The 26,156-nt window shown below is 39.2% G+C and overlaps 1 protein-coding gene and 1 non-coding gene across 8 annotated transcripts in view; one reads left to right on the top strand and one right to left on the bottom strand.

The window, feature by feature from the left end:
- Positions 1–26,156, bottom strand: part of LIPK (lipase family member K) — a 57,179-nt gene that overhangs the window by 24,546 nt on the left and 6,477 nt on the right. For 3 of the 7 annotated variants that reach the window (XM_039223332.1, XM_039223333.1, XM_039223335.1), the window contains one exon: positions 172–287. In XM_039223332.1, coding sequence (XP_039079263.1) covers positions 172–276 — 105 coding nt within the window. In that variant the 5' untranslated portion in view covers positions 277–287. Of the gene's footprint in view, positions 1–171; positions 288–4,157; positions 4,285–16,875; positions 16,897–21,724; positions 21,942–26,156 lie in introns of those variants that run through there. The other 4 variants (XM_039223330.1, XM_039223337.1, XM_039223334.1 and 1 more) reach the window with 3 other exon arrangements.
- LOC120225114 lies at positions 730–920 on the top strand. Its single transcript, XR_005526735.1, has one exon. It is a non-coding gene; the product is annotated as a U2 spliceosomal RNA (small nuclear RNA).

Below are 26,156 nucleotides of genomic sequence, written 5' to 3'. Positions count from 1 at the left end.
GATTAGCAACTTTCAGCTATTGGTTAGCCATGCCAGGGAACGGGGAGAAAGCACAGATTTAGTCAATGTAGAACTGGTTGTGGACAAGCACATTGATCATATCTAAACTATTATATATAAAATATATCGATACTTCTTTATCTTATTTTTTTTTCTTAATGAACAACTTACAATATTCATAGTAGCTTCAGGATTTGTGATGCCTCCTATCTTGTGATAACCATATACAGGTCCAAAAAGAAGCATCCAGTAGGCTGCTGCAAAAGGCCACCACATTGGGGGTCTGCCTGGGAAAGGAAATATCAACATATGTGTCACCAAACAGAATTCTAAAAGTGAACTTTCGTGGAATCCTTCCTCAATACTACTGCAGAAGAGCATAGGAACATGCTTCTCGGTTACACTTTACCAAGCAATTAACTTAATATTTAAGACTCATTCCATGAAAAATACCAAATTATAAATTTTTACTAAGAAGGAGGGAAGGAAAGAAGAAAGGAAGAGATCAACATCAAGTAAGTCTCCAACAGATAGCTGGACCAAAGTAGGGAATGTAGAATTTGCAGAAAAAGAAATATGATGGCCAATATACTAATGGAGCATACCTAATATTTCTAGTTGTCAGATAAATTAATTCTTTTTCTTGTCATCATGAGAGTAAGTGCTGGCATAACCTTCTGGAGAAAAATTTATTAACATGTCTTGTAAATTTAAAAATATTCATGCCTTAATTCTTCTTGGCCTTTTGGCTAAGATCAAGTGTAGTATCTGTTCTTATCAGTGTAATGTCTCATATGCCCTCTACCCGAGGACTATATATTAGATAGATTTCTGGAACTAGGAGATAGAATAGGAGCTTGCTCCATTCCCTCCATGCATCCACCTGGCATTTCAATAAGTATAAGAACAGTGCACCCCGTTGGTGGAACAACAACAAAATTCATATCTTTCACTCAGTAATTCTATTTCCAGCAATCTATACAAAGGAAAACAATATACATGTAATAATAATCAAACATATATTATAAAATCATTCCTGGTTGTATATCTTAATATAGTGAAACTTACCAAATAAGAGACTGATAAAATAAATTATGGGTGAGGAAGAATGAATTATTCAGCTATCAGGTGTGTTCATATGTGTTATGTGAAATTTCTATTTATAATCTTGAAAGAAAAACAATGTAACTTGTGCATATGTTTTGGAGCCCAATGATAAAACAAATTATAAAGAGAGGAAAAAAAAAAAAAAAGACTGTCACCAACCAAACCCTTCATGATTGACCCCAAGACCTGACCTTTACTGCCCACCTGCCTGTATCTATGTGTGTCCACATTTTCCTAGAGTTCTTTTCTTCAGCTTATCTCTTAACTCAGGAAAAAACCATGATGGGCACAGTATCCTGTGACGGAAACAGAAACGGCCCCTCAAGCAATAATGACTGCCAGGAGGAAGAGGTGTGGTGGCCCAGACCACCCGGACCAGTTTGAGCTCAACCAAGGACTCAGGCCTGCGCAGAGGACCATGGTGGGACCATGGTGGGACCAGCTGTTAACCTCTACCTCATGATAATACCAAACTCCCCACCCAAGGCGGGGCACAAGGCTCATTTACATAAGATACAACTGTGTATAGCATGTTTCCTTAAGGTGCATGTAAGACCTTCTGCTTACCTCTATATTCGTTGACAAGGCTCCCCTATCTAAATATTCATTCTAACCCTGAAAGAAAGGACCCTATCCACCCTTACTCGGGGATTCCTGGCTTTGGAAGTTATTCCCCGTGACCTCCTTATTTGCTGCAAATAAAGTTTATTTTGTGCGAACACTCCACTTGGTGTCATCTGTACTTATAACTCCCCAAGGAGTGAAGTCACATGAGTTCAGTTCCATAAGCAGCAAATTTTAATTATGGCTATATCCAGATGGTGACTATTTGGGGGATTGTTTTCTCATTTTCTAGGACTTCCCGTGCTTTATAATTTTTTAATTTAATTTTTCTTTTTTGAGAGAGAGAAAGAGAGCACATGCATGCACACATCTGTGCATGAGCAGGGGAGGGGCAGAGAGAGAAGAAGAGAGAGCATCTCAGGCAGGCTCCACACTCAGCTCGAGCCCAAGGCAGGGCTCAATCTCACGACCCTAAGATTATGACCTGAGCCGAAATCAAGAGGTGGATGCTCAACCAACTGAGCCACCCAGGAGCCCCTATATATATTTTTATATCCAGTATTATATTATCTTAAGAAAAAAGTTATTTTTCAAATAGAAAATTCTAAAAATTATGGGGGAGAAAGATGATTATATTCCCCATTTGGCTTTGAAACCATTTAAGTGTACTTTTTTAATTAAAAAAATTTTTTTAGCTTGAGAGAGAGAGAGAGAGAGAGAGAGAGAGAGAGAGAATCTTAAGCAGGCTCCATACTCAGCACTTAGCCCAACATGGGGCTGGATCTCATGACAATGAGATCAATGTCTGAGCTAGAATCAAGAGTCTGATGCTTAACTAATCCAGCCAGCCACCCTGAAACCACTTAAGTTTAAAAGCAACAAATAAGTAAACAACAAAGACAGTAACACAGAAGGACACTTTGCAGGAGACTTCCCATTTAATATGGTCTTTACAAAGTGAAGATCTTCAAATTATGTCGGGAAACACACCCCATCTGCTACTATGTTCTTTTTCTTTTCAATATAAGACAGATGGTAAGTCGCACCCGGTAGGAAATGGAAGGAATTTTCAGAAGATGCCCTCGGTATTATAGAAAATTCCATGAATTTCTCTTCCAGGATTCATCAAGATCATAATCTCTGTTGAGTGTATGTATGAATATAGTTAATATGTATTATAATTAATATACTAGTAAATAAGTACTGTTGTACTAAATTTTGTGGTAAATAAGTGCTTTTATATTAATATAACACATTTGTATATAACTAATATTGTTTAATATAACTTAACTCTGGTGAATCACATGGTAGTGTTAACACCACCAGCAGTAATAATCATCACTACTGTAACTATCTATTGAGAGCCTATTATATGCCAAGTTATGTCTCAGACATACATGATCTCATTTTGTTCTCAAAATTATCCGAAGCAATAAGAAATATTATCTCCATTTTATTTCAAATAAAACTGTGCCTTAAAGAGGTCAAGCCAGAGCTCCGAGTGATGGAGTCGGAATCTGACTCTTGTTGCCAGACCCTGAAGGGAATTTCCTGAGTATCTTGTGCTCTTGACCTCTTGGTCCAAGGGGAAAAGGTTTATAAGGCCCTCTGGCTACTAAGTGCCTGATTAGTGTCACCCAGACCACAGGCACCATGATTACCATAAAAACAAAACAAAACAAAACAAAACACACGGATGAGTCTTAGACCCACCCCAGTCAAACTGAAGGAGACTCTGGGGTGTGTGTGTATGTGTGTGTGTGTGTGTGTGTGTGTGTGTGTGTGTGTGTGTGGCCAGGCACCTGCAATTTCAGATTCCAAGTGAATCATATGCCTTCCAAAGTGTGAGAAACAGCTAGATGGCTGGGTTCCTTGAGAAAAGAAATTTTTTTCTTCTCATTTCTGTCTCTCCGAGGGCTAGCATGGGGGTTCTCACAAACCCTGAGATCACAGCATGGAGGTTCTCATAAATGTCAAATAAATAAAAGGGTGTGAGACTGAATGAGTGCATGATTTAATCTTAAAGATGACCCCAAACTGACTCACCATTTCATTTTGCCAGCGAGCCCTCTTGCTCAACTGTAGACACAACAGTTAGAACCAGAAATAGAGCTCGACTCCCGCTCTAACTAGATAGAACCCGTAGTACTTACTCCTTATCGCACTTCCTTGACGCACTGACACAGACGTTTTGCAAGAACATTCCAATCAGCAGACCAGGAAAGCGCTGATAGCAATAATGAAAGGCCTAGAAGACCACTCCCTACAGGGGCCCTTCCCTGCCCACGGTCACGCCCCCCCCATCCACGATGGTGCGATGGTGCGTGCTCCCTGCCTGCTCTCCTGCACATACTTCACTCCCCCCAACCTCTCCCATAAAACTCTAGGGGTCCTTCTTGCTGCAGAGAGGTGGCATGTTAAGGCAGGAATGTGTCACCTCCCTTAGCTGCTGGCGCCCAAAATAAATCCTTTTCTCTCTTCCAAACCTTTTTCTGGCTTCTCTTGGGCCAAGTTTATCCGAGTTTGTTGAACAGCAGTGCGGGCAGGATGGCCCAGATCTCTGCTCTCTGCTTGGCCGGACCCTGGGGAGCAGCCCAGGGCTCGCCTGCTTGTTCTGAGTCAGTTGCTGTGATCATGGATCAGTAACAATTCATTGCCCACCCCCACTCCCCCCTACCCTCCTCCTCCCACCTCAGTGTCATTGGTTCTCTCTGACAGTTAGGCTTTGAGAGTTGATTACTCCCTTAATTAAGGATTTATCTTATGGGAAATCATTAGGGAATTTTTTTTTATTTTAATGATCTTTTGTCTCAAAGCATTTGCAATTTAGATGCTCCGGTTTCTGTGGAGTGGTTGGCATTTGAGGCCTCCGAAGTACAATCCCCAAAGCACATCCACTTCCCTTCTGTGAGGGGCTCCCTGGAGGGCCTGGGGAGGGGAGGGGTCTGGGGAGGGGGGAAGGGACAGGGCTGGGGAAAGGAAGGGCTGTGATGGTGCAGGGGAGCGGTGTTAGGTGGCTCCACCACCCTGTGCTGCTGGTAGAAAGAGCTGGAGTCTTTCCCGAGGGATGGTGCAAGAATGTACCAGTCATGACAGGCTGAGCTTGCAGCCGTGACATAGAGCCCATTTGGCCGCTTCGTTTCACACCTCTGTGCGATGGATCTGGGTTTGGAAGGGTGACACGTCCCCACCAGAGGAACCTGCGTGTTCCATTGTGTAGGAGTGGCAGGTTCTAAGCCTTTCTTCAGGCACCCCTCCCCAGGCCTGTGCTTACCTGGACTTTACAGGGGTGCGCCCCCTGCTCTGCCCTATTTGAGCCTCATAATATTAGCTTTAGTTGTTGGGTGAGTCTGCCCAACTTAGACACCTCTCCTTCCTGATACTCCAGAGTCCTCTTTTTTTCTAATGTATTTCCATGACAGCATCTCACGGTGACATCCTGCTGGTTCACACCAGTGCACAGAGATGTTAGGACTAAGAACGCAGACACGATAAATTCCAGGGGTGCTCAGTCCTTAAAGATGACATCCTGGGGCCTCAAGTCTCCAGACTTAATCTTAATCAACATAGGTTATACGTATTTTCGATTTATATATATATAAATATATATAATCTCTATGTAGATTATATTGATTTATCACTCTAAATTTTTTAATGTTTTATTTATTTCCGAAAGAGAGAGATTGTGTGAGCAGGGGAGGGTCATAGAGAGAGAGGGAGATACAGAATCTGAAGCAGTCTCCAGGCTCTGAGCTAGCTGTGAACACAGAGCCCGACGCTGGGCTCGAACCCACAAATTGTGACCTGAGCCAAAGTCAGACATTCAACCAACCGAGCCACCTGGGCACCCAATACTATTTCATAAGTCTTTTTAAGGACTGAAGTACAACATGGTCCAACTGAAACAAAAAAATATTTTTAAAGAATAAGACTGTAAGGACACAAGTCCAAACCATACAAACTCCATAACAGGCTTTAAGTTTTCCCTCTAAACTAGAAGGCCTAAGTTTCAGTCCCCCCGGAACTATCAGGCAGCTACACATTGCCCAAGGCTGAAGAAACTGCCCACCACTTCACTCCACCACACTACCTTGGCAACGCCCAATCAAGAAAGGCCAGCAACTATAGATAAATCTCAGCTGCCTAATGTAAAAGTTAACCCATTAGTCGCCGAACAAGACTCTAGGCTAGCTCTATGGTTGGTTGAATTTAAGGGTACCCTGAATGTTGTAATTGGATCCTGCCAAAAGTAACAGATACTCTGGATAACATGTATGGTTAAACCCGCTGTCAATAATGCTGTATAATTACGACTGGATCACTGTTCTCACGTCACAACTTCTGTAACTCCCCCGTCACAAACCTTATAAAAAACCCTACTCTTTCTTTGTTCTGGACTCACAGCATGGATCCACTGTGCTGGTAAAGTCTGTGAGTCCAAGCTCGAGCCCGTAATAAAGCCCTTTGCCTTTGCATACGTCACTCGGTCTCCCCGATGGTCTCTGGTCGTTGAGGATACTGCGATCTGGGGGTATAACAATACTAATATTTAGTAGTCAAGATACTCAGAAGTGGGATTTTTGTTTGTATGTGTAAATGCTTCTGAAAACAAATCTAAAATTTTTTTAAGTTTATTTATTTATTTTTGAGAGAGAGAGCTCAAGCATGAGTGGGGGAGAGGCATAGAGAGAGGGAGAGGGAGATCTTGTGGTCTGTGGTTTCCAGCTCTGCTTCGGGCTCTGTGCTGACAGCTCAGAGCCTGGAGCCTGCTTCAGATTCTGTATCTCCATCTCTTTCTGCCCCTCCTCTGCTCACACTCTGTCTCTCTCTCAAAAATAAATATATGTTAAAAAATTATAAAAAAAGACTCATGAATAATAGTTAAAAAACCCAATTGTTTCCTAGTGAATATCCTATTTAATAGTTAAGGAAAAAATTATTACAATTAGCCTCCCTGCAAAAAAAAAAAAAAAAGGAAGAAACACTTCCCAAATCATGTTATGAGGCCAAAATAAACTTACATCACATTTTAAAGTGACCTAGATAGCCAAAATATATTTGCAAAAGAAGTGAAGTTGGCTGACTGATACTACCTGATTTTAAGATGTACCAGCCACAGCAATCAGCGCTGTGTGGCAGGGTCATACGACAAATGTCTAGTTCAATGGGATACAACAGTTGTTGCACAAATATAGACATACACAGAGTCAACTGATTTTGGAAAAGCTTCCCAGGTAATCCAATGGAAGAAAATCATATTTGCAAAAACAGTGTTAGGAGTATACATAAAAGAAAAAAAAAACCACAATCTCAATTCCTAACTCACACCATTGACAAAAGTTAAAAGTAAATTATTAGCCTGAACATAAAAGCAAAATCTATAAAGCTTAAACGAAGACACAGAAAATCTTCATGACCTCAGTGTAGGCAAAGATATCTTTGGACACTAAAAGCGTGAAAGACCAAAATGATGAAGTGGATCTCATCGAAATTGAAAACTGCACTGCTGGAAAGACAACACTGAGAAATCCAAGGGTCAAGCCATAGACTTTGAGAAAATATTCGTAAAACAAAAATCTGACAAAGAAATTTTATCCAGAATATATAAAGATCTCTTGCAATTCAATAAGAGGACAAATAGCCACTTGTAAAATGGACAAAGACTTTGAACAAAAGAAGGTATATAAATGACTGAAAGTATATAAAGGAGAACTCCATATTTTTCATCATCAGGGAAATGCAAATTAAAATTACAGAGAGAGAACTCTTCTCACCCACTATAGTAGCTAGAATTATAAAGACCAATTGTTGGCAAGGACTTGGAACAACAGGAAGCCTTGTGCTTTCTTTGCTTGTAGAGTGTAAAATGGAAAAGGCATTAGATAAACCAATTTGGTTTATCTTACATAATCTTATAAGTTTAAATATACAATATACAATTACCACATGACTCAGTATTTCCACCCTTAGGTATTTATGAAAGACATGTTTAATATGAGGACATGTTTTCTAAAGGATTTATAAACAAATATTCATAGCACATTTATTCACAATAGGCTCCACCTAATCTTAACCCAAATATCTGTCAATTATGGAATGGATGAACAGATAGGCTTTATCTGTCCAATGAAATACTGCTTAGGAATAAAAAGGAACAAACAACTGATACAGAAAACCACATGGATAAAACTTTAAAACATTATTTGATCAAAAAAAGGAAGTCAGATACAAAGGAGTATATAGAGTATGGTTATATATATATATGAAATTTTAGACAAAAATCAATATTAATATGTAGTGATAGAAATCAGATCGAAGGTGATTGGGGCCGGGCAACAAAGAAACGTGAAGGAAAGAAGAAACAACCACAGTGGCTCAATATCTTTGCCATGTTAGGTCCATCCACTCTCTTTCTCAAACCTCAGAATCTTTGTTTTGTTAAAAATACTGGGACCTTTAACCCTATCTCTCAGAGATTCTGATTCTAAGGTAAACTATAGACATAAGAGCTGCATTTTTATTTTTTAAGAGTTGCATTTTAAAAACAAGTTATTTATTTATTTTTGAGAGACAAAGAGTGAGCAGGGGAGATGCAGAGAGAGAGGGAGAGAGAGAATCCCAAGCAGGGTCCACACTGTCAGTGCAGAGCCCAACACAGGGCTCAACCCACAAACTGTGAGATCATGACCTGAGACAAAATCAGAGGCTTAGCTGACTGAGCCACCCAGGTGCCCCAAGAGCTGCATTATAAGTTAGTACCTCCATGTGGTTCTTGATATAGGTGCCTTCAAATCCACACTTGGGGACGCATGTCACCAAACAGATTTAATTCCTATTTCTCTGACTTTGTTCCTGTTTCCCACACCTGCGACCTCCCCACCTTCATCTCTCCAGATTCTCTCTCTCTTGCCTGGTTCAAGTCTTTTGAGTTAATCTCTGCCCTTTGCTCTGAAATGTACTTCTAATGAGTTTGAAGATGATATCATGAAAAATCCAACCATTTTCCAATTCCTTAAATTACATAGCAAGCTGCGTGTCACACCCTTTCCTCATAAACATTTCAAAGATGAACAGTATATATTTTGTTAGTAATTGGGTAAGCTTGAATTCCTATCCTTTTCCAAGGAGATCTGAATTACAATGTCTGTAGAAAAAAACCCAAGTCCCTTCCAGATCCTCCGCCGGGTTTGCTCTTTTGTTTTGCTTCCTGGCAGACATTTAATTTAATTACTCAATATGAAAATATCTTGGCACTCTACTTTGTATTTCACCTTTCAGTCTTCATTTTAAGGGCTGATTTCTAGGCTTAGTTCCTGAAAGAGAACTTACAATACCAGGATATATTAGACACTTGATAATATTGTTAGATTCTAACTCAACTGACAGGTCACAGAGCCAAACTCATTCAATCTCCATGTCCTGCTGTATTATTCAAACTGATTTCTTTTTCAGTTCTAAACTTTGCAGAGAAATGATGCTAGTCTTTCCTTTGTAAATGATTCTGGCAGGACACAATGTGTCACACACTCACAGTAACAGAGCACACCATGGCTATGCCAGAAAATCCAGTCTGTAAAATCATGTTTCTTTCAGGAATATATATTTTGTCACTTTGAATACTCTTCTCTCTCTCTTTTCAGTCATCAGCAATAAAAGTGCTATTATTGGTAACACTTATAATGAAAAAATAAAATACAATGATAATAATGGCAGCTATGGGAGTGGTTAAGATGGTGGAGGATTAGGGACACCCTAAGCTTGTCTCATCCTTCAAACACATATATGTAGTTATCAAGTCATTCCGAATACCCAAGAAATCAACTGGAGGTCTGAGAGAAGAAAAAGTGCAAGTCTACAAGTGAAAAGCGACCACCTTCTGGAAGGTAGGAAGAGTGTAGAGCTGACTTGGGAAAGATATAGCTGTGGGTATGACAGGAATGGAGCCTGTTTGGGGAGGCTACCACATAGTATTATAAGCAGTGGAGCACAAAATCTGAACTGTTTGAAGTCTGGTATAGAGGGGGATGTGTCTGGCTTCAAGGTGCTCAGATGGTGAAGCAGGGAGGAATCTCAAGAGTGACAGTGTGATCTGAGGAGCCTCAGGTGAAAAGAAGGATGGGCACTGACAACGTGCTATACTATTTCCAGGCACAAGAGCAGGTTACTGGGGCTGAGGGCAGCAAGCAAGGATTCTGGTTTCTGCTCTCTTTTGACATAAACTCTGAACTGCTTCTACAGTTGTGATGCCGCTTTCCTTACACAGGCCAACAAAAGCATGGCAAGACTCTCCTCCAGGGGAACAGAGCAGGTCCATACCTCCTGAGTCCCTAAAATTTGGAGTTTTGTAATTCAGTTGCATGCCTGAGATTAAAAAAGCTTGGATACAGGCAGAGTGAATGCAGGGTTCTGACAGAAACCAGGGACACAAGAAGCGTGATGGATTGCTCTTCTATGAGGGTTCCATGAAGAATGGGGAACCCCATCTTTCAGCTCTAGGACTAGAGAGATGGGTGCCATCATATTTATCTCACCCATCATAGCTGAGAGACATCAGGGAGCAAAACAGAGCCACCTAGTGGACGCCGGAGCTGCATACACCAAGCCCCAACCCTCTGAGGCCTGGAGGAGCATTTCCACTGAAATAAATCAGACTCAGAATCAGCACAGCAAGTACTTTCCCCAGAAGACCAGCATGAATCCCTTGATCACATCAAGTCTACTGATGACAGACTGCTACCAAGCTTCACCTCTAGGGGAATTAGATTTAACTTCCTGTTCATTTTTCCTATTATTTTAAATTTTTTATTTATGTATATTTCATATTTTTTATATTATTTTTGGTTTGCTTATTTTTATTTTATTTTAGTTTTTGAATTAGACTTTTTTAAACAAGCAAATCAAAACACACCCAGCATCTAGGATTTTTAGCTTTTTTGGGGGGGATCTTTCTTTGCTTTTTTGTGTTTTCTTCTTTTTCCTTCCAGGAAAAACTAACAAGATGGAAAAATTCACCCCAGAAGAAAGAACAGGAAGTAGAACTCATGGCTGTGGGTATAATTAATGCAGATATAAGTAAGAAGTCTGCAGTAGAATTTAAAACAATGATTGTAAGGATACTAGCTGGGCTTGAAAAAAGTATAGAAGATACCAGAGAACCCCTTTCTCCAGAGATATCAGAACTAAAAATCTAGTCAGGCCAAAATTAGAAATGCTATAGCCAAGATGCAAACCTGGATGAATGCAATGACAGCAAGAATGGATGAGGCAGAGGAGCAAATTAGTGACATAGCAGATAAAATTATAGAAAATAATGAAGGTGAAAAGAAGAGAAAAACAAAAATCATGGATCATGAAGGCAGACATAGGGAACTTAACAACTTATTTAAACATAATAACATTTGTATCATAGGAATCCCAGAAGATGAAAACAGACAAAAAGGGGCAGAAGGTTTATGTGAACAAATTATAGCTGAAAACTTTCCTAATTTGGGGAAGGACAAAGACATCAAAATTCAAGAAGCACAGAGAACTCTCATGAAATTCAATAAAATTCAGGATTCAACAAAAGCCAACCATCAGCAAGACATATCATAGTCAAATTCACAAAATACACAGGCAAAGAAAGAATCCTGAAAGAAGCAAGGGAAAAAAGTCCTTAACCTACAAGGGAAGGCAGATCAGGTTCACAGCAGATCTGTCCACAGAAACGTGGAAGGCCAGAAGGGAGTAGCAGGATATATTCAATGTACTGAATGGGAAAAATATGCAGCCACATTTTCTTTTTTTAATCCAGTAAGGCTGTCATTTAGAACAGAAGGAGAGATCAAGAGTTTCCCAGACAAACAAAAACAAAAGGAGTTTGCGACCACTAAGCCAGCCCTGCAAGAAATTTTAACTGGGACTCTGTAAGTGGAGAAAAAAAATACCAAAAGCAACAAAGACTAGAAAGGACCAGAGAACATCAACAGAAACACCAACTCTATAGGTAACACAATGGCAGTAAATACATACCTTTTAGTAATCACTCTGAATGTAAATAGACTAAATGCTCCAGTCAAAAGACACAAGGTATCAGAATGGTTTTAAAAGAAATAAACAAACAAGATCCACCTATATGCTGTCTACAAGAGACTCATTTTAGACCTAAAGACACCTTCAGATTGAAAGTGCGGCGATTGAGAACAACCTATCATACTAATTGACATCAAAAGAAAGCCAGAGTAGCCATACTTATAACAGACAAATTAGATTTTAAAACAAAGACTATAAGAAGAGATGAAGAAGGACATTATATCATAATTAAGGGGTCTATCCATCAAGAAGATCTAACAGTTGTAAATATTTATGCCCTCAACTTGAAACACCCAAATATATAAATCAATTATTAACAAACATAAGGAAACTCATTGTTAATAATACAACAGTAGGGGACCCCACTTACAGGAATGGACAGATCACCGAAGCATAAAATCAACAAGGAAACAATGGTTTTGAATGATGCACTGGACTGAATGGACTCAACAAATATATTCAGAAAATTTCATCCTAAAGCAGCAGAATACACATTCTTTTCATGTGTACATGGAACTTCTCCAGAATAGACCACATATTGGGTCACAAATCAACCCTCAACAAATACAAAAAGATTGAGATCACACCATACATATTTTGAGATCACAGCACTATGAAACTTGAAGTCAACCCAAGAAGAAATATGGAAAGCCCTCAACTACATGGAGGTTAAAGAACATCCTACTGAAGAATTAACGGGTTAACCAGGAAGTTAAAAAAGAGATAAATAAAAACACATGGAAGCAAATGAAAGTGAAAACATGGCAGTCCAAACCCTTTGGGACACAGCAAAGGCAATCCTTAGAGGAAAATACATTGCAATTCTGGCCTATTTCAAGAAGCAAGAAATATCCCAAATACACAACCTAACCCTACACTTAAAGAAACTAGGAAAGGAACAGCAAATAAAGCATAAAACCAACAGAAGAAGGGAAATAATAAAGAGTAGAGCAGAAATAAATGATATAGACCCCTCCCCCCAAAACAAAAGAATAGATCAACAAACTAGTAGCTGGTTCTTTCAAAGAATAAACAAAAATGATTACCTCTAGCCGGATTTATCAAAAAGAAAAGAGAAAGGACCTGAATAGATACAATCATGAATGAAAGAGAAGAGATCACAACCAACATCACAGAAATACAAACAACTATAAGAAAATACTATGAAAAATTATATGTCAACAAACTGGGCAATCTGGAAAAAATGGACGAATTCTTAGAAACTTACAAACTACCAAAACCGAAAATAGGAAGAAATAGATAATTTGAATAGGCTCATAAGCAGCAAAGAAATGGAATCAGTAACCAAAAATCTCCCATAAAACAAGAGTCCTGGGCCAGATGACTTTTTAGGGTAATTCCACCAGACATTTAAAGAAGAATTTGGACACCTGGGTGGCTCAGTTAGTTAAGTGTCTGACTTAGGCTCAGGTCATGATCTCAAGGCTGGTGGGTTTCAGCCTCACGTTGGGCTCTGTGCCGGAGCCTGCTTCAGATTCCATGTCTCCCTCTCTCTCTGTTTCTCCTCTACTTGTGCTCTGTTTCTCTCTCTCTCAAAAATAAACATTCAAAAAATTTAATTAAAAAAAGGAGGATACTTATTGGGATGAACACTGGGTGTTGTATTTAAGTAATGAATCACTGAATTCTACTCCTGAATCCATTACTACACTATATATCACCTAACTAAAATTGAACTTAAAAAATAAATATATAAATGAAAATAATAGCAGCTACCACTTTTAGTACGTGTTCTATATAACAATAGTTTTGAAAATAACCTTGAGCCAGGAGCTTTTAGAAAGTGGTTGATATGAATTAACTTATTTCATCCACAGAACAACTTTATCAGTAGATACTAGTAGTATTAGCTTTTTGTTCGTTTGGTAGAAGGAGAAACTGAGGCACAGAGAGGATAGCTTGTTAGCTAAATTCACATAGGCAGTAATTGCTGGTGCTGAGATTTACGTGGAGGTCCTCTGGTTCAAAATACTACAGTCCATCACTACTCTGTGCTGCCTCTCCTGTGTGTGCTAGAGTGTTCCTTCGATCATTTCATGTCTTTTCATGCTACCAGCAGGACCACATTTCATGGAATTTTCAGTAATTTAATATAAAAGGTTACAAGCTAAAAATCTCATTCAAAAGAAGTTGGTCAGAAAAAAAACCCAATTGTTCATCTTTCTGCCTCCTTATTTCTGGCCCTTTGGTAAAAAATGAGATAAACTTTATTCAAGACAAGGAGAAATTACTATCACTGTGCAACATCCAAAAGGGTTTTTTTTTTTCCCCTCTCTCAATCTCTTCCTCCTTCCCTCCCTCCTTCCCTCTCTTACTCCTCCTTCTTTTTCCTTCTACATCATGCTTTTTCCCTTCTGCCCTTTTCCCCTCTGTAGCAGGAAGAATAGCATTAGCTTTTTGGTGTTAAAGGGCTTCTAAACAAGACCATTCTGTCTGAGGCAAACAAACAGAAGCAGAAGTGGAAACTGCCCTAATAAATCAGGTTTACACCCCCACAGAGGTTGTCATTAGGCCGAACAGGTGCTGTGGTTCCTAGGACACAAACTTTGGCTCAAATGACTCACAGAGCTGAGTCTGGAAAACTCAGGAATTATTCTCAGGAAGCAGTACTGTAGGTATAGCAAGTTTTATCTGTCCACCATTTACGGGAACTCAGGCCAATAACATGTGGCATATGATAGGTCCACAGCATGGATTTGCTGAATGAACATGAGAATGGAAGCAGGTAACTGCAAATTTCTTGCTTCCTTAGTTGTTATTCTCATTGCTTATTTTAGCTCTTTTAGTTGAAAATACTACCGAAATGTGTTGTATATTTCTTATATTGAAAAAGAGGCAAAAGAAGACGTGATTTTAACTGAGGGAGCTCCTGATAAACTGTTCTGAATCTTCTGGTAGCCAGGATTATTAGAAGACTGTAGAAATGAGTCAAATTAGCAAATAAAAGATCAGTTTCAAAATTGGAAAATATATTCGACAAAACTCAATTCCTCGTCCCAACTGAAAATTCTCAGCAAAGTATAAATAGAAATTCCCCAATTAGTTGAAGGAGTCGTATGAAAAATTTTCCAGCTGTAATTATGATCAACAGTAAAATACTAATACTTTCCCTTTAAAAAATGGGACAAAAGACAGGATATCTGCTCTTATCACTTCTACTCAGCAGTATACTGTAGGTGTTATGAAATAAGATAAAACAAAAGGAAAAAGGAAAAACAAAACAAGAAGGCATAAAAGTGAAAAAGTAGAAGAGAAATTGTATTTCTCTGCAGATGACATAAAAGCACATTTAGAAAATCTTAACTAATCGGCACAGAAATTGCTAGATCTAAGGAGTAAAACCAGAAAAGTATCAGGACATCAGATAATATAAAAAAAAGCAATTGTTTACCTTATGCTAACAAAAAATGTTTATTAGGAAACAAAAATTCTATTTTATTTTATTATTAAAAAAAATTTTTATGTCTACATTTTGAGAGACAGAGACAGAAAGCAAGCAGGGGAGGGGCAGAGAGAGAGGGCAGGAAGAATCCGAAGCAGGCTCCAGGCTATGAGCTGTCAGCACAGAGCCCGAAGCGGGGCTGGAACCCACGGACTGTGAGATCATGACCTGAGCCAAAGCCAGACGCTTAACCGACTGAGCCACCCAGGAACCGTGGGAAACAAAAATTTTAAAATATGAGTTAAAGAGCACAAAAAAAGTAATTCATGTCACTCTGAATAAAAGACCAGCAAGATCTTCACACTGAAAATTTGCAAAACTTAAGGAAACCTAAATAAATGAGAGGTATTGCCTACTTCATATATAAAAGACACCATATTGTTAAGCTGTCAGTTCCCATATTGAATTATATATTGATTACGTTCAAGGGAAAATCCCAGCAGACTCCTTAATAAAAAATGTATAGAGGGGCACCTGGGTGGCTCAGTTGGTTAAGCGTCCAACTTCGGCTCAGGTCATGATCTCACTGTTCGTGGGTTTGAGCTCCGTGTCGGGCTCTGTGCTGACAGCCAGCTCAGAGCCTGGAGTCTGTTTCAGATTCTGTATCCCCTCTTTCTCTGACCCTCCCCTGCTCACGCTGTCTCTCTCTCTCAGAAATAAGTAAAAACATTTAAAAAATGTATAGAAATACGTATAGTAATACAAAGGTCCTATAATAGCTCAAGGTATTTAAAAAATAGTGAAGTTGGAGGTCTTACATAATTTTCAGATTTATAATGGAGCTATTGTAATCAAGACAATGTGATATTAGCAAAAGGATTGGAAACAATGCTTTAAAAGAATAAAGTACAGAAATAGACCAAATTATATGTAACCTGGTAAATTTTGACATATGCTCTACACTATGCCGATCAATGAGAAGAGAAACATCTTTTCAATAATTATTTCACTGAAACAACTGGATATCAATTTTGAAAAAAAATACTTGGTATATTTCTTAAATAAGACTTAAAAGTATACTTGAGGTATACTGCAAATCTAAACGCCAAAACTAAACTGTAAGGCTCTTAGAAGAGGATAGAAGATAATATCTTTACAAATTTGGGATCGACAACTAAGTATAAAAGAAAAAAATGTTGTAAAGGAGGCTTTATTAAAATAAAGCTTGTGGTCGTCAACAACACTATTAAGAAAATAAAAAGGCAAATCACAGATAATATGAAAATATTTCAACTGATATCTGGTAAAGTACATATGACTAGGATTTTTCAACGTATAAGTAATAATAAGACACAATTAAATTTAAAATGGGATTCTCCATCTCTCTCTGTCCCTCTCCTGCTCTCTCTCTCTTTCTCTCTCTCTCTAAATAAACAAACTTGATAAAAAAAACTTGGGCAATTTCTTAAAATCCTATGACTACCATTCTATTTTTAGACAGTTGCTCAAAATAAAAGAAAATATAGGCCTATGTAAATCCTTGCCTTCATCTTATTCCTTGAAGCTTTATTCAGAAGAGCAAATTATTGGAGGTAGCCCAAATGTCCATCGATAATAGAAGGGATACACAATTGCATTATATTGACTCAGTAGAACTCACTGACACAACAGAGATAAACCTCACAAATGTGTTGCTGAGTGAAAGAAGCAAAACACAAAGCAATGCTTACTTGATAATTCTTTTTCTATGTAGACTAAGAACAGGAAAAATGAGGGGCGCCTGGCTGGCTCAGTCGGTGGAGTATGTGACTCTTGATCTCGGGGTTGTGAGTTCGAGCCTGGTGTTGGGTGTAGCAATGATGTAAAAATAAATCCTTAGGGGGGAAAAAAAAAGAACAGGTAAAAATGAAGGTACTACAACAGCAAAAACAACCATATTTCTTTGGTGGTGGCATTGGCTGGAAAGATACAAGAAGAAGCTTCTGGGTGATAGCAGTGCTCTATATCTTGACTAGGATGATTGTCAAGGCTCACCAAACTGCATACTTAAGATTTGTGCATTTTTATTGAATATAATTATCACTGGAGTAAAAAAAAAAAAAACTATGTTGCAAAGCAGGTGTTCTTAATGATCACTAGTTCCGCCATAAATTAGTGCAACTCATTTGGTAAACAACATTGCTATATTTACTAGCATCTCTTAAGACTATTCACGTTTTATGTCCCAGATGTTTCACTCAATAAAAAGATACTAAAAAAAATAAATGTCGCAGGGCGCTTGGGTGGCTCAGTCGATTAGCATCCATCCTTCTCTTGATTTTGGCTCAGGTTCCCAACTCAAGGTGGTGAGATGGAGCCCTATGTCAGGTTCCATGCTGGATGTGGAGCTTGCTTAAGTTTCTCTCTCTCCCTTTCTCTCTGTCCCTCCCCTGTGCATGTACGTACACGCATGCGCACTCTTTCTCTCTCTCTTTCTCTCAAAAAAAGGGAATACATTTTTTACTTTTAAGGTGGGGCGGGGGGGGGATCTTTTTGCACAAAGCTGCTTTCATGTTTGTTATCTGAAATAAAACCTAAAAACATGTTCAATTGTAAAGAGGTGTTTAAATAAAATATACTGTGTTTATTAAATATATTAGATAATTGATTAATTATTGTAGCTAAAGCTGATGTGGGGAACAAAGGTAAGAGAAGAAAAATTAAATTTCCTTACAGCTTACAGCTCAGTGACAAGTCCTTGAGATGAACAGAGTGACCGTCAAGGAGCTCAGCTGCCTTGATGTTGATACTTTGCTAAGGGCAAAGTACAGTCTTCGCCCGATCCCCCAGCACCTTGTAAGCATATGAGAATTCCTCTGGAAACTTCCTTTCTCTCTACTCCCCAGATACATGTTGGCAACCATCCTCTAAGCCTGTGGCCCACTGATACACATCTGAAGGGTCTCATGACTAAGGTTTTACTAAACAGTAATACATGACCTTTTCCTAACAACAGTCAGCCCTTCAAGGTCCCGGAAACATTGTTTCCATAGTCCTTAGAGACAGATACTATCCCTACCCCCCTGCCAACTTGAAGGCATATCATCAGTCACTCCTCATGACCCCAGTGCAGCTCCTTCTGCCCCCAGGGCCTGTCCCCATCCTTTCATAAAACCACCTTATTGCACCAAAGGCGTCTCAAGAATTCTTTATTGGCTGTCTCTGAGCCCCAACGTTTCCACATCAAAGCCATTAAAATGTTCCTGAAAACTATATAATAACATGAAGACACACTTCAGATATTACATTAAGTGGGCAAAAAATTGTCAGGAGGGAGGATTATATATATATATATATTCATTCCAGAATATACAATGACTTTCCAAGAAATACATAGGCACGTAAGTAGTTTTTAAGAACTCAAATTCTAGATCTTTGACTCCTATCTATATGCTTTTGTAACACTGATATGACCTGAGAGCTTCTAGCTTCAAGCTGGTTCTCTTGTTCTAACTCTACAAAAGGCAGGTCCACCTCTCCCCTCTCCTACATGTTAGTATGATGTAGGGTACGGAGGAACACTTGATAACATTGACATTGGTATTGGCAAAGGTATTGTTGATGAGCAGTCCTTTCCCAAGGGCGATTCACCTCTGCAAATGTGTTAGTTTTTACTTCTTTCCTTTCAAAAAGTTGGCAAACAATCTACTTGAGTTGTTAGGAGGTAGATCATTAAAAATATCTTTTGTGGATGTATCACTATGTGATTTGTGACACAGCTTTAGAAAGAATTCAAGAATTGAATAGCATTATGTAAACATGGTTTTTCAATACATCTGTTGAATAGATGGAAAATAACTCATGCTCAGTTTTATTTCATCTGTCAATAAATAATGACCATCACTGGGTGTATGAATTAGAAAAGTTCCATTCAGGTCATTAAGACATTAATTGCTAATAAAACTTGGCTTTAATGCTTAGCGATTATTCATTAAACTTTTAATGTGTTTATGATCCTTTGACCAATTACATAACTAATAAAAGTATAATGGAAAATCCTTGAAAAATGAAAAGAAAATGCAACTTGATGATCGCAGAATGAAAACAATTTAAATTTCAAGGGCCTCCCTTGCAACTGTTTAAAATTATGATAAAAAATGTATATGTTGGGTTAAAAGTTTGCTCATATTTATGGAATTTTGCAGTTTTTCTAGGGCTATAGAGTAAAAAATGATTAAGCAACTTAAAGATATAACTACAATTCTACTTTAAAAATACCTTAAGTAAATGAACCAAAAAAGTATGATCTTCAAGAAAACTATACAGATCACTCCAAACTGGTAGTGATTATATTTGGAGACTAGAAATAAAAATTTCCTCTCTCTTGCTATGTATTGTTTATGTATTTTCCTCAATGAGTTCATTAGCTTGAATTATTCTTATAATAAAAATATGCTTAAGACATTTAGAAATAATTAGGTGTAAATTTAAATCCAACGACTACTGGGGCATTTGCGTGGTTCTGTCGGTTGAGCGTCTGACTCTTGATTATGGTTCAGGTCATGAGCTCATGGTTTCTGAGTTCGAGCCCTACATTGGGCTCTGCACTGACAGTGCGGAGCCTGCTTGGGATTCTCTCTCTCCCTCTCTGTCCCTACCCTGCTTGTGCTCTATATTTCTCTCAAAAAAATAAGTAAATAAACTTTTAAACCTAATGACGGTTGAAATCTTCTTATGGGGCAAATCCATGCAGTTTAGTATTTCTACTTTGTAATAACCATCTCAGCAGGCTCCATCTGCCCATCTCACTTTTTGCTGATCACAGCCTCTCTGGCAGTGGTATCAAGGACTTCGATCGTTAGATGACTGTTGCCTGTCAGTTAAGACATTTTGGTGTTTGTCACCTTTTCCCTTTTTATCCAACGTAACCCATCTAAAACCAATTGGGGTATTTACAAAAATTCAAATTCTGTCTCGTCCTCACCTCAGCATCCTTCACAAAGCTCTGATATTCCCATCTCTTACCAAAGAAGCTTGACTCACAAGGTTGCACAACCATTAGTAGCCAGGTTAATCAGAATTAGGATCTAATTTTGTTCTCTGTTTTCTGAATTCCCCCACCCACAGAGGGAGAGAAGAAATCTGGAAGGGTGAGGAGAGTATTAACAAGTGAATGGGAGGAAGTCATTAAAGGATAGGATTTCTAGGACTGCAAATCTCAGATCTGAGGTTTTAGCACTTTGTACCAAAGCAAGAAGGACACTGGCAGCTTGAACAGGATCCTCCAATAGGGTTGAGAGGCCAGCAGCTCTGTGCTTCAAGCCCAGGAGAACCCCAACAGGGGAGACTTTTAGGCTAAATGGGGAATTAAATGCTCAAGGGAGAAAAGAAAAAAATAGCCAACACTAGAGGGCACCATATTTTCACGGCCCTTCTGCAACGTTGAGGACCAAGCCCTTGAACTCTGGAAGATTGTTGCTTCAAATAAATGAATAAATAAAACAGATAACAAAGGAGGAGCTGTGGAGGAGATAATTGGTCCCTCATTTTCTTGTATGAAGTAAAGGAGACATAGAATAAATAGGTCAGTGAAGGAACATTAAAACTAGTCCTATTAGAGTAAAATGACTTCCTTGATACCTTATTCCTATCCCCAGTTGCACTTAGTTCCACACAGTATCATATTTCTGAAGTCATAAGTGTGCTAAAGGGATAATATATTTGAACAGATGTCTTTTTTTTTCCAAACATGAAGAAAGTCTGCTACCAACTTTCTTATCTCTGAAAACAGAAGATAAAAGATAAGTATATTGTAAAATCAAGGAAATAACCATTTGGCTTTGACGCGTAGAAAGAAAGGACAATCATTCATCTCCCAATGCCTAGGGAGGTAGGGTCCTCCAGGCTGGCCCATCCTCATGGCCCTGGCCTTCATGCGGGTCTTCAATGATGAGGGCCAGAGGAGCACATGGCTCTTAAATAAGACATTAGCAGGAACCACTTTTTCACTCCTCACCAGTAGGGTTCTTCATTACAAAGCAGAGAAAAGGAGAATGGCATGTCCTCACAAACTATAAGAATGTTCCAGAAGCAAGAATGTCACCTGGTATGGCAACACCAGCCAATCACTTGGACCCACATTTTCCCGCAGATGACCGCTCAGAAGAAGAAATATTTGCGCTCAAGGCCAATGGAACAAGAAATAGAGGGCCTTTTAAAAATTCCAGCTTCTTAAAGCATGATCCAGACATTGTTTCCCAACCCCCCTAGATGCACAATCCAAGAGAATGGTCTCTTAAATCCAGAAAATCTGCCACTTGCATTTCCCCGGGTGTGGGTTTAGGACCCTTCCTCTGGAGGAGACTAAAATATAGCAAAGTCTGCTCTCTCAATGCTACAGCTTTCTGAAACTCAGTGACATGCATTCTATCTTCTCTGTCTGGAATAGTCACATTATACTCTCGCTATCTCTTGCTCAATGTGGTAGAACCAAAATACAACATCCCTCACCAACACGTAAAGTTTCTGTACCTCCAAATACTTCCTATATCTCGTGGAAATACCATGTCCAGTCCCTTCAGATAGATCATTAGTCACTACCTGATCTCCGAAGTCTCTGGGGGTGTGGGGGTGTCTGCTGTCCTCAAGTCCTGGGAGCTTCAGATTAATTCCAGCTCTTAGAGGCTGCTCTCAGGAGATCATGCTCTGTCCCAGCCAGCCCACAAGATGTTGCAATCAGAAGTTTCTCAACTCGAGGCACATTAATCATGGCTTCAAATATGACAGATGCCGCCCAGGCAACCTCGTTAGGTGGATTCTAAGCCAGAGATGAAAAAAACAATGTGTTAATGGAAATGGATTAAAACCCAGTTCCTCCAAGCCTGTCCCTGGGTTCTGTGCCTCAAGACTTAGATGGACTGGAAGGTTCTGAGAGAACGTAGACTCTCCATCCATGAAATAATTCCATCCAGGAATAGTTGCCACAACCCAGTCATACAAGAATCTCTATAAAATGCCCAATCCCCCTGCACCATTAATTGCAATACTTGTAGTGCTGTTCATTCCCAATTCCTGCTTTGACTTTCCTAAATTTGCTCTACCTTCTTATGCAAAGTGAATATCAATTGAATATGCAAATTGAATATCTGTGTCTGGAAACACAGAAAGCGTATCCAGTTGTTTGAACAGAAGCCTAGAAAAACAGGATCTCCTTCAAGATCTCCAGGCAGCCAAAAGCAGAGCCAGGGGCCTTCCTTCTCTCCGACCAGACCAGTCTCTTTCCTACTGTGCGAGCACTGAGCAGTTCCCGTGTCTGCACTGGGTGGAGGGTTGGTGGTATGGAACCCACAGGGAATATTCGGAAATTTTGCTTTGCATGGGCTCCTAGTTTCTGTTTTCACAATTACGAGGGTGCAGATGTAATCTGATGACATTAAACCAAGTAAACCTCTAAAGTGATGGGAACACTAATGTTTTCCATGCTGAAAGGTCGTCTGAAGAGGGGGAAGAGTTTTCCTGAATTATAAGGGCCTTTTGTGGCTTTGTTTATTCTTATTTGACTTTAATCTTTGTCTCTGATCCCCACTCCCACACATTTGACCTCCATTCTACTCTAAGCTTGTAGGGTTTGTAACACGTCATTGTAAAGTATATAGCATACAACTTTTCCATATTGTATTTATAATAAATCTCATCCTGTTTCCCACTTTTCCCAACACTATACTTAGGAACAGGACTGGCTGCATTAAATTTGAGAGTGGGTACAAAATGACAATATAAGACCTCTTATTTAAAAATGATTAAGGATTTTGGGGCACCTGGGTGGCTCATTCAGTTAAGCATCTGACTTCTGCTCAGGTCATGATTTCAGTTTGTGGGTTCAAGACCTGCGTTGGGCTCTGTGCAGACAGCTCAGAGCCTGGAGCCTGCTTTGGATTCTGTGTCTTCCTCTCTCTCTGGCCCTCCCCTACTCACTCTCTGTCTCTCCTCTCAAAAATAAATAAAAAACTTAAAAATATTTTAAAAATTATTAAGGATTTCAAGATGCAGACAGCAGAGCAGTAATGGTGTGAGAACCTTCGAGGCCCAGTGCACTGCATCCAGGCCCTGTGACACACCTGTCGGGTCAGCCCTGCTTGTGACAACATAGCATGTTACAGTCTGTACCTGTGGTGTGTTTTTTCTTACTGTCCTACAGAATCCTGCAATATTCGCTTTTTAAGTATCCTGTCCCCCACCCTGTCCCCGAGTCACACATGTAATTTTATTTTCTCAACTTCCCCACTGTTTAAAACATCAGCATTTATACTCCCCATTGTGGAATTGTGTGAGAATGACTTTGAGATATATTTCTAGGAATGAGATCTTTTGGTCATAGGTCATACAGTTACTTCATTTTACTACATGCTGCCAGATTGTTCTAGAAGAGGCTGCGTACTCCTTTCAGTTGTGCTGAAAGCACCCATTTCTGTACCTATTTTGCTAGTTGCGCTGTTGTAAACATCTCTGTCAGTCTGTCATATCTTTATTCATCTCATCTATGATTTGACTCAGAAATCCAACTCTGTTTACCCATCTACTTTTACATTAACATCTGTACTTTGGGGATCTTCTTTAAACATCTTTCCAAACCCCTGGATCACAAAACAACAGGGCAGAGATGCTTTCCCTTGGCAAGGGGGTGGGGCCCTTCTTGCTCTTTGGTTTCTCCTTCCTGCCTTACCCTGGCAGGTAAGTGCTCTTCCAGGAACACATCCTCCTTCTTTCATCAAGTTTTCTAAAAGCTCCAGGGCGTCAGGGCAGAGCACAGCAAAGAACAGAGTAATCCCTGCTTGACTCATGTTAGAAGTTCCCCCTGGGAGTAGGTATGTTTATCCAGCAACCGTGTTCTGGGCGTTAGAGAGGCCTTGAAGGGGATGCAAACATTCACCGTGGACTGGTGCTGGGTCCTCAGTCTGAGTACATTTTAAAATCTGTGCCTTCAGAGGGTTTTGAGGCAAGGACCATACTCTGTATTATAGTGTACTGGTAGTATACTGGATCCACGCCATTATACATTTGTTGGAACTGCTAGAATGTCCAACATCAAGAGTGAACCCTAATATAATCTATAGACTCATGGTGATAATGATGCATCAAAGTACGTTCATCACTTGTAACAAATGGACCACTCTGGTGGGGACATTATGATACAAGTGGAGGCTATGCCCTTGTCGAGAAGGGTGATATCTGGAAAATCTCTGTATCTTCCTCTCAGTTTTGCTGTGACCCTAAAACTGCTCTGAAAACACTGTCTTAAAAAAACCCCAAAACCCTATGCTTTTAAGTCTGAGCCAGGAATTTGGCATTGTTTCCTCAATGAGATTATATGCCTTGGTGTTTGCATAATGACTTGTATTGTTTTGGTTTACTGCTTTGGTGTTCAGTCCCCTGGGGTTTGCATTTTTATGGGCCCGTTGCTAGGGACCTAGGCTATCTGTGAGGTTCAAGATTTCTATTTTAGGATATGTAATCTTTGTTGTGCACTGAAACCTTTTGTATGCTCATGTGTGTATATGCACCTGGTATCTTCAATGGCTGGAGTATACTGGCGATGATGAGTCACAGGGAAACCAGGCTTATGGACAAGACAAACATCAAAACTCACTCCCTCTGCCCTCTGTGTGACTGTAGTAATTCATAAAGGCATGTGGATTTTCCCAGGGAGGGGTGCCTCATTTGAAAAGCCTGAAGACCTTACAGTATTTTGTTGAATCTAAGATGTCCTCGTCTATAAAATGTTCTTTTCATTAACTTATGTACTCCTAGGAAAGAAAAACAACTTCAGCCATGCTGGTAAAGACATCAGTGTAAGAAGCATTCTGAGCACGGATGTGAAAATGTACAAAAAAACCACAAAACATTTTGAAATCAATGAAATATCTATTTGTAATAATACAGCCACATTTAGTTAGATTGCAAGACTTAAACCACAAGATCTTTCCAAGGATTTGCTTCGCGATTCAAATCTATAGTTTAAAAAACACTTGCATACTTTGATATATCATGAAGTGAAATCCCCTAGGATTCTGCAAGCCCCAAAGATCTCCTTTTAAAATTTTGTAGGGTCCTTAAAAGGCCAAAACTACTGGGAAAAAGAGTCCTCAGACCAACCTGTTAACTCCAATCGTCACCTAAACCCTGCTCAGTAGATATCATAATGTCCCTTTTACAGGTGAGAAAACTGAAATTCAGAGATGTTATAATGTGCTTAGAGAACTAATTGATAGGGGACAAATAAAATGACATTAACACTTCATGAGGACATTTAATTCCTAGAGTACCAAATGCCGGAATTATCCTATGTTGTAGATATTTGATATTTTGTTATAGGTCTCATAGTCCAAATGGCCATTTGTAGGCACAGTTCATATATTTTGGAATATGGAAAAAATTATAATTCAGTCCAAATGGGGTTTCTAAGTAAATGTTTATTCCTGTTTGTGTTATTATCCAATAAGCTAGACGTACAGACAGGACCAAGTCTTTCCATTTGGAAAGAGGCAAAAAGAAAAAAAGAATTCCTCTTCTACTCAAAATCCCTTATCTATGGGCTAGTTGCCTATGGTGCCTGTCTTTACAGGTAACTTGGGAACTAATATTTTTAAAGGGAGGCCAGAATTACATAGAAACCAAAGCCAGAAAAGGACATTACTACAAAAGTAAACTATAGGCCAATAGTCCAGATGAATATAGATGCAAATATTGTCAACAAAATATTAGCAAACTGAATTGGGCAGCACATTAAAAGGCTCATTCACTATGATCAAATGAAATCTATCCCTGGGATGCAAGGATGGTTCAACATACACAAATTAATCAATAGGATAATACCTTATTAACCTATGATCAACTCAATAGATGCAGAAAAACATCTGACAAAATCAACATCCATTCATAATAAAAACACTTAACAAATTAGGTACAGAAGGAACATACCTCAACATAATCAAGGCCATATATGACAAGCCCACAGCTAATACCATACTCAGTG

This window comes from Hyaena hyaena, unplaced genomic scaffold (genome assembly GCF_003009895.1).
Source record: "Hyaena hyaena isolate Hyena2069 unplaced genomic scaffold, ASM300989v1 scaffold_1329, whole genome shotgun sequence".
NCBI lineage: Eukaryota > Metazoa > Chordata > Mammalia > Carnivora > Hyaenidae > Hyaena > Hyaena hyaena.
Note: the sequence above shows the minus strand (reverse complement) of the source record. Positions and strands in the feature narration are given on the sequence as shown.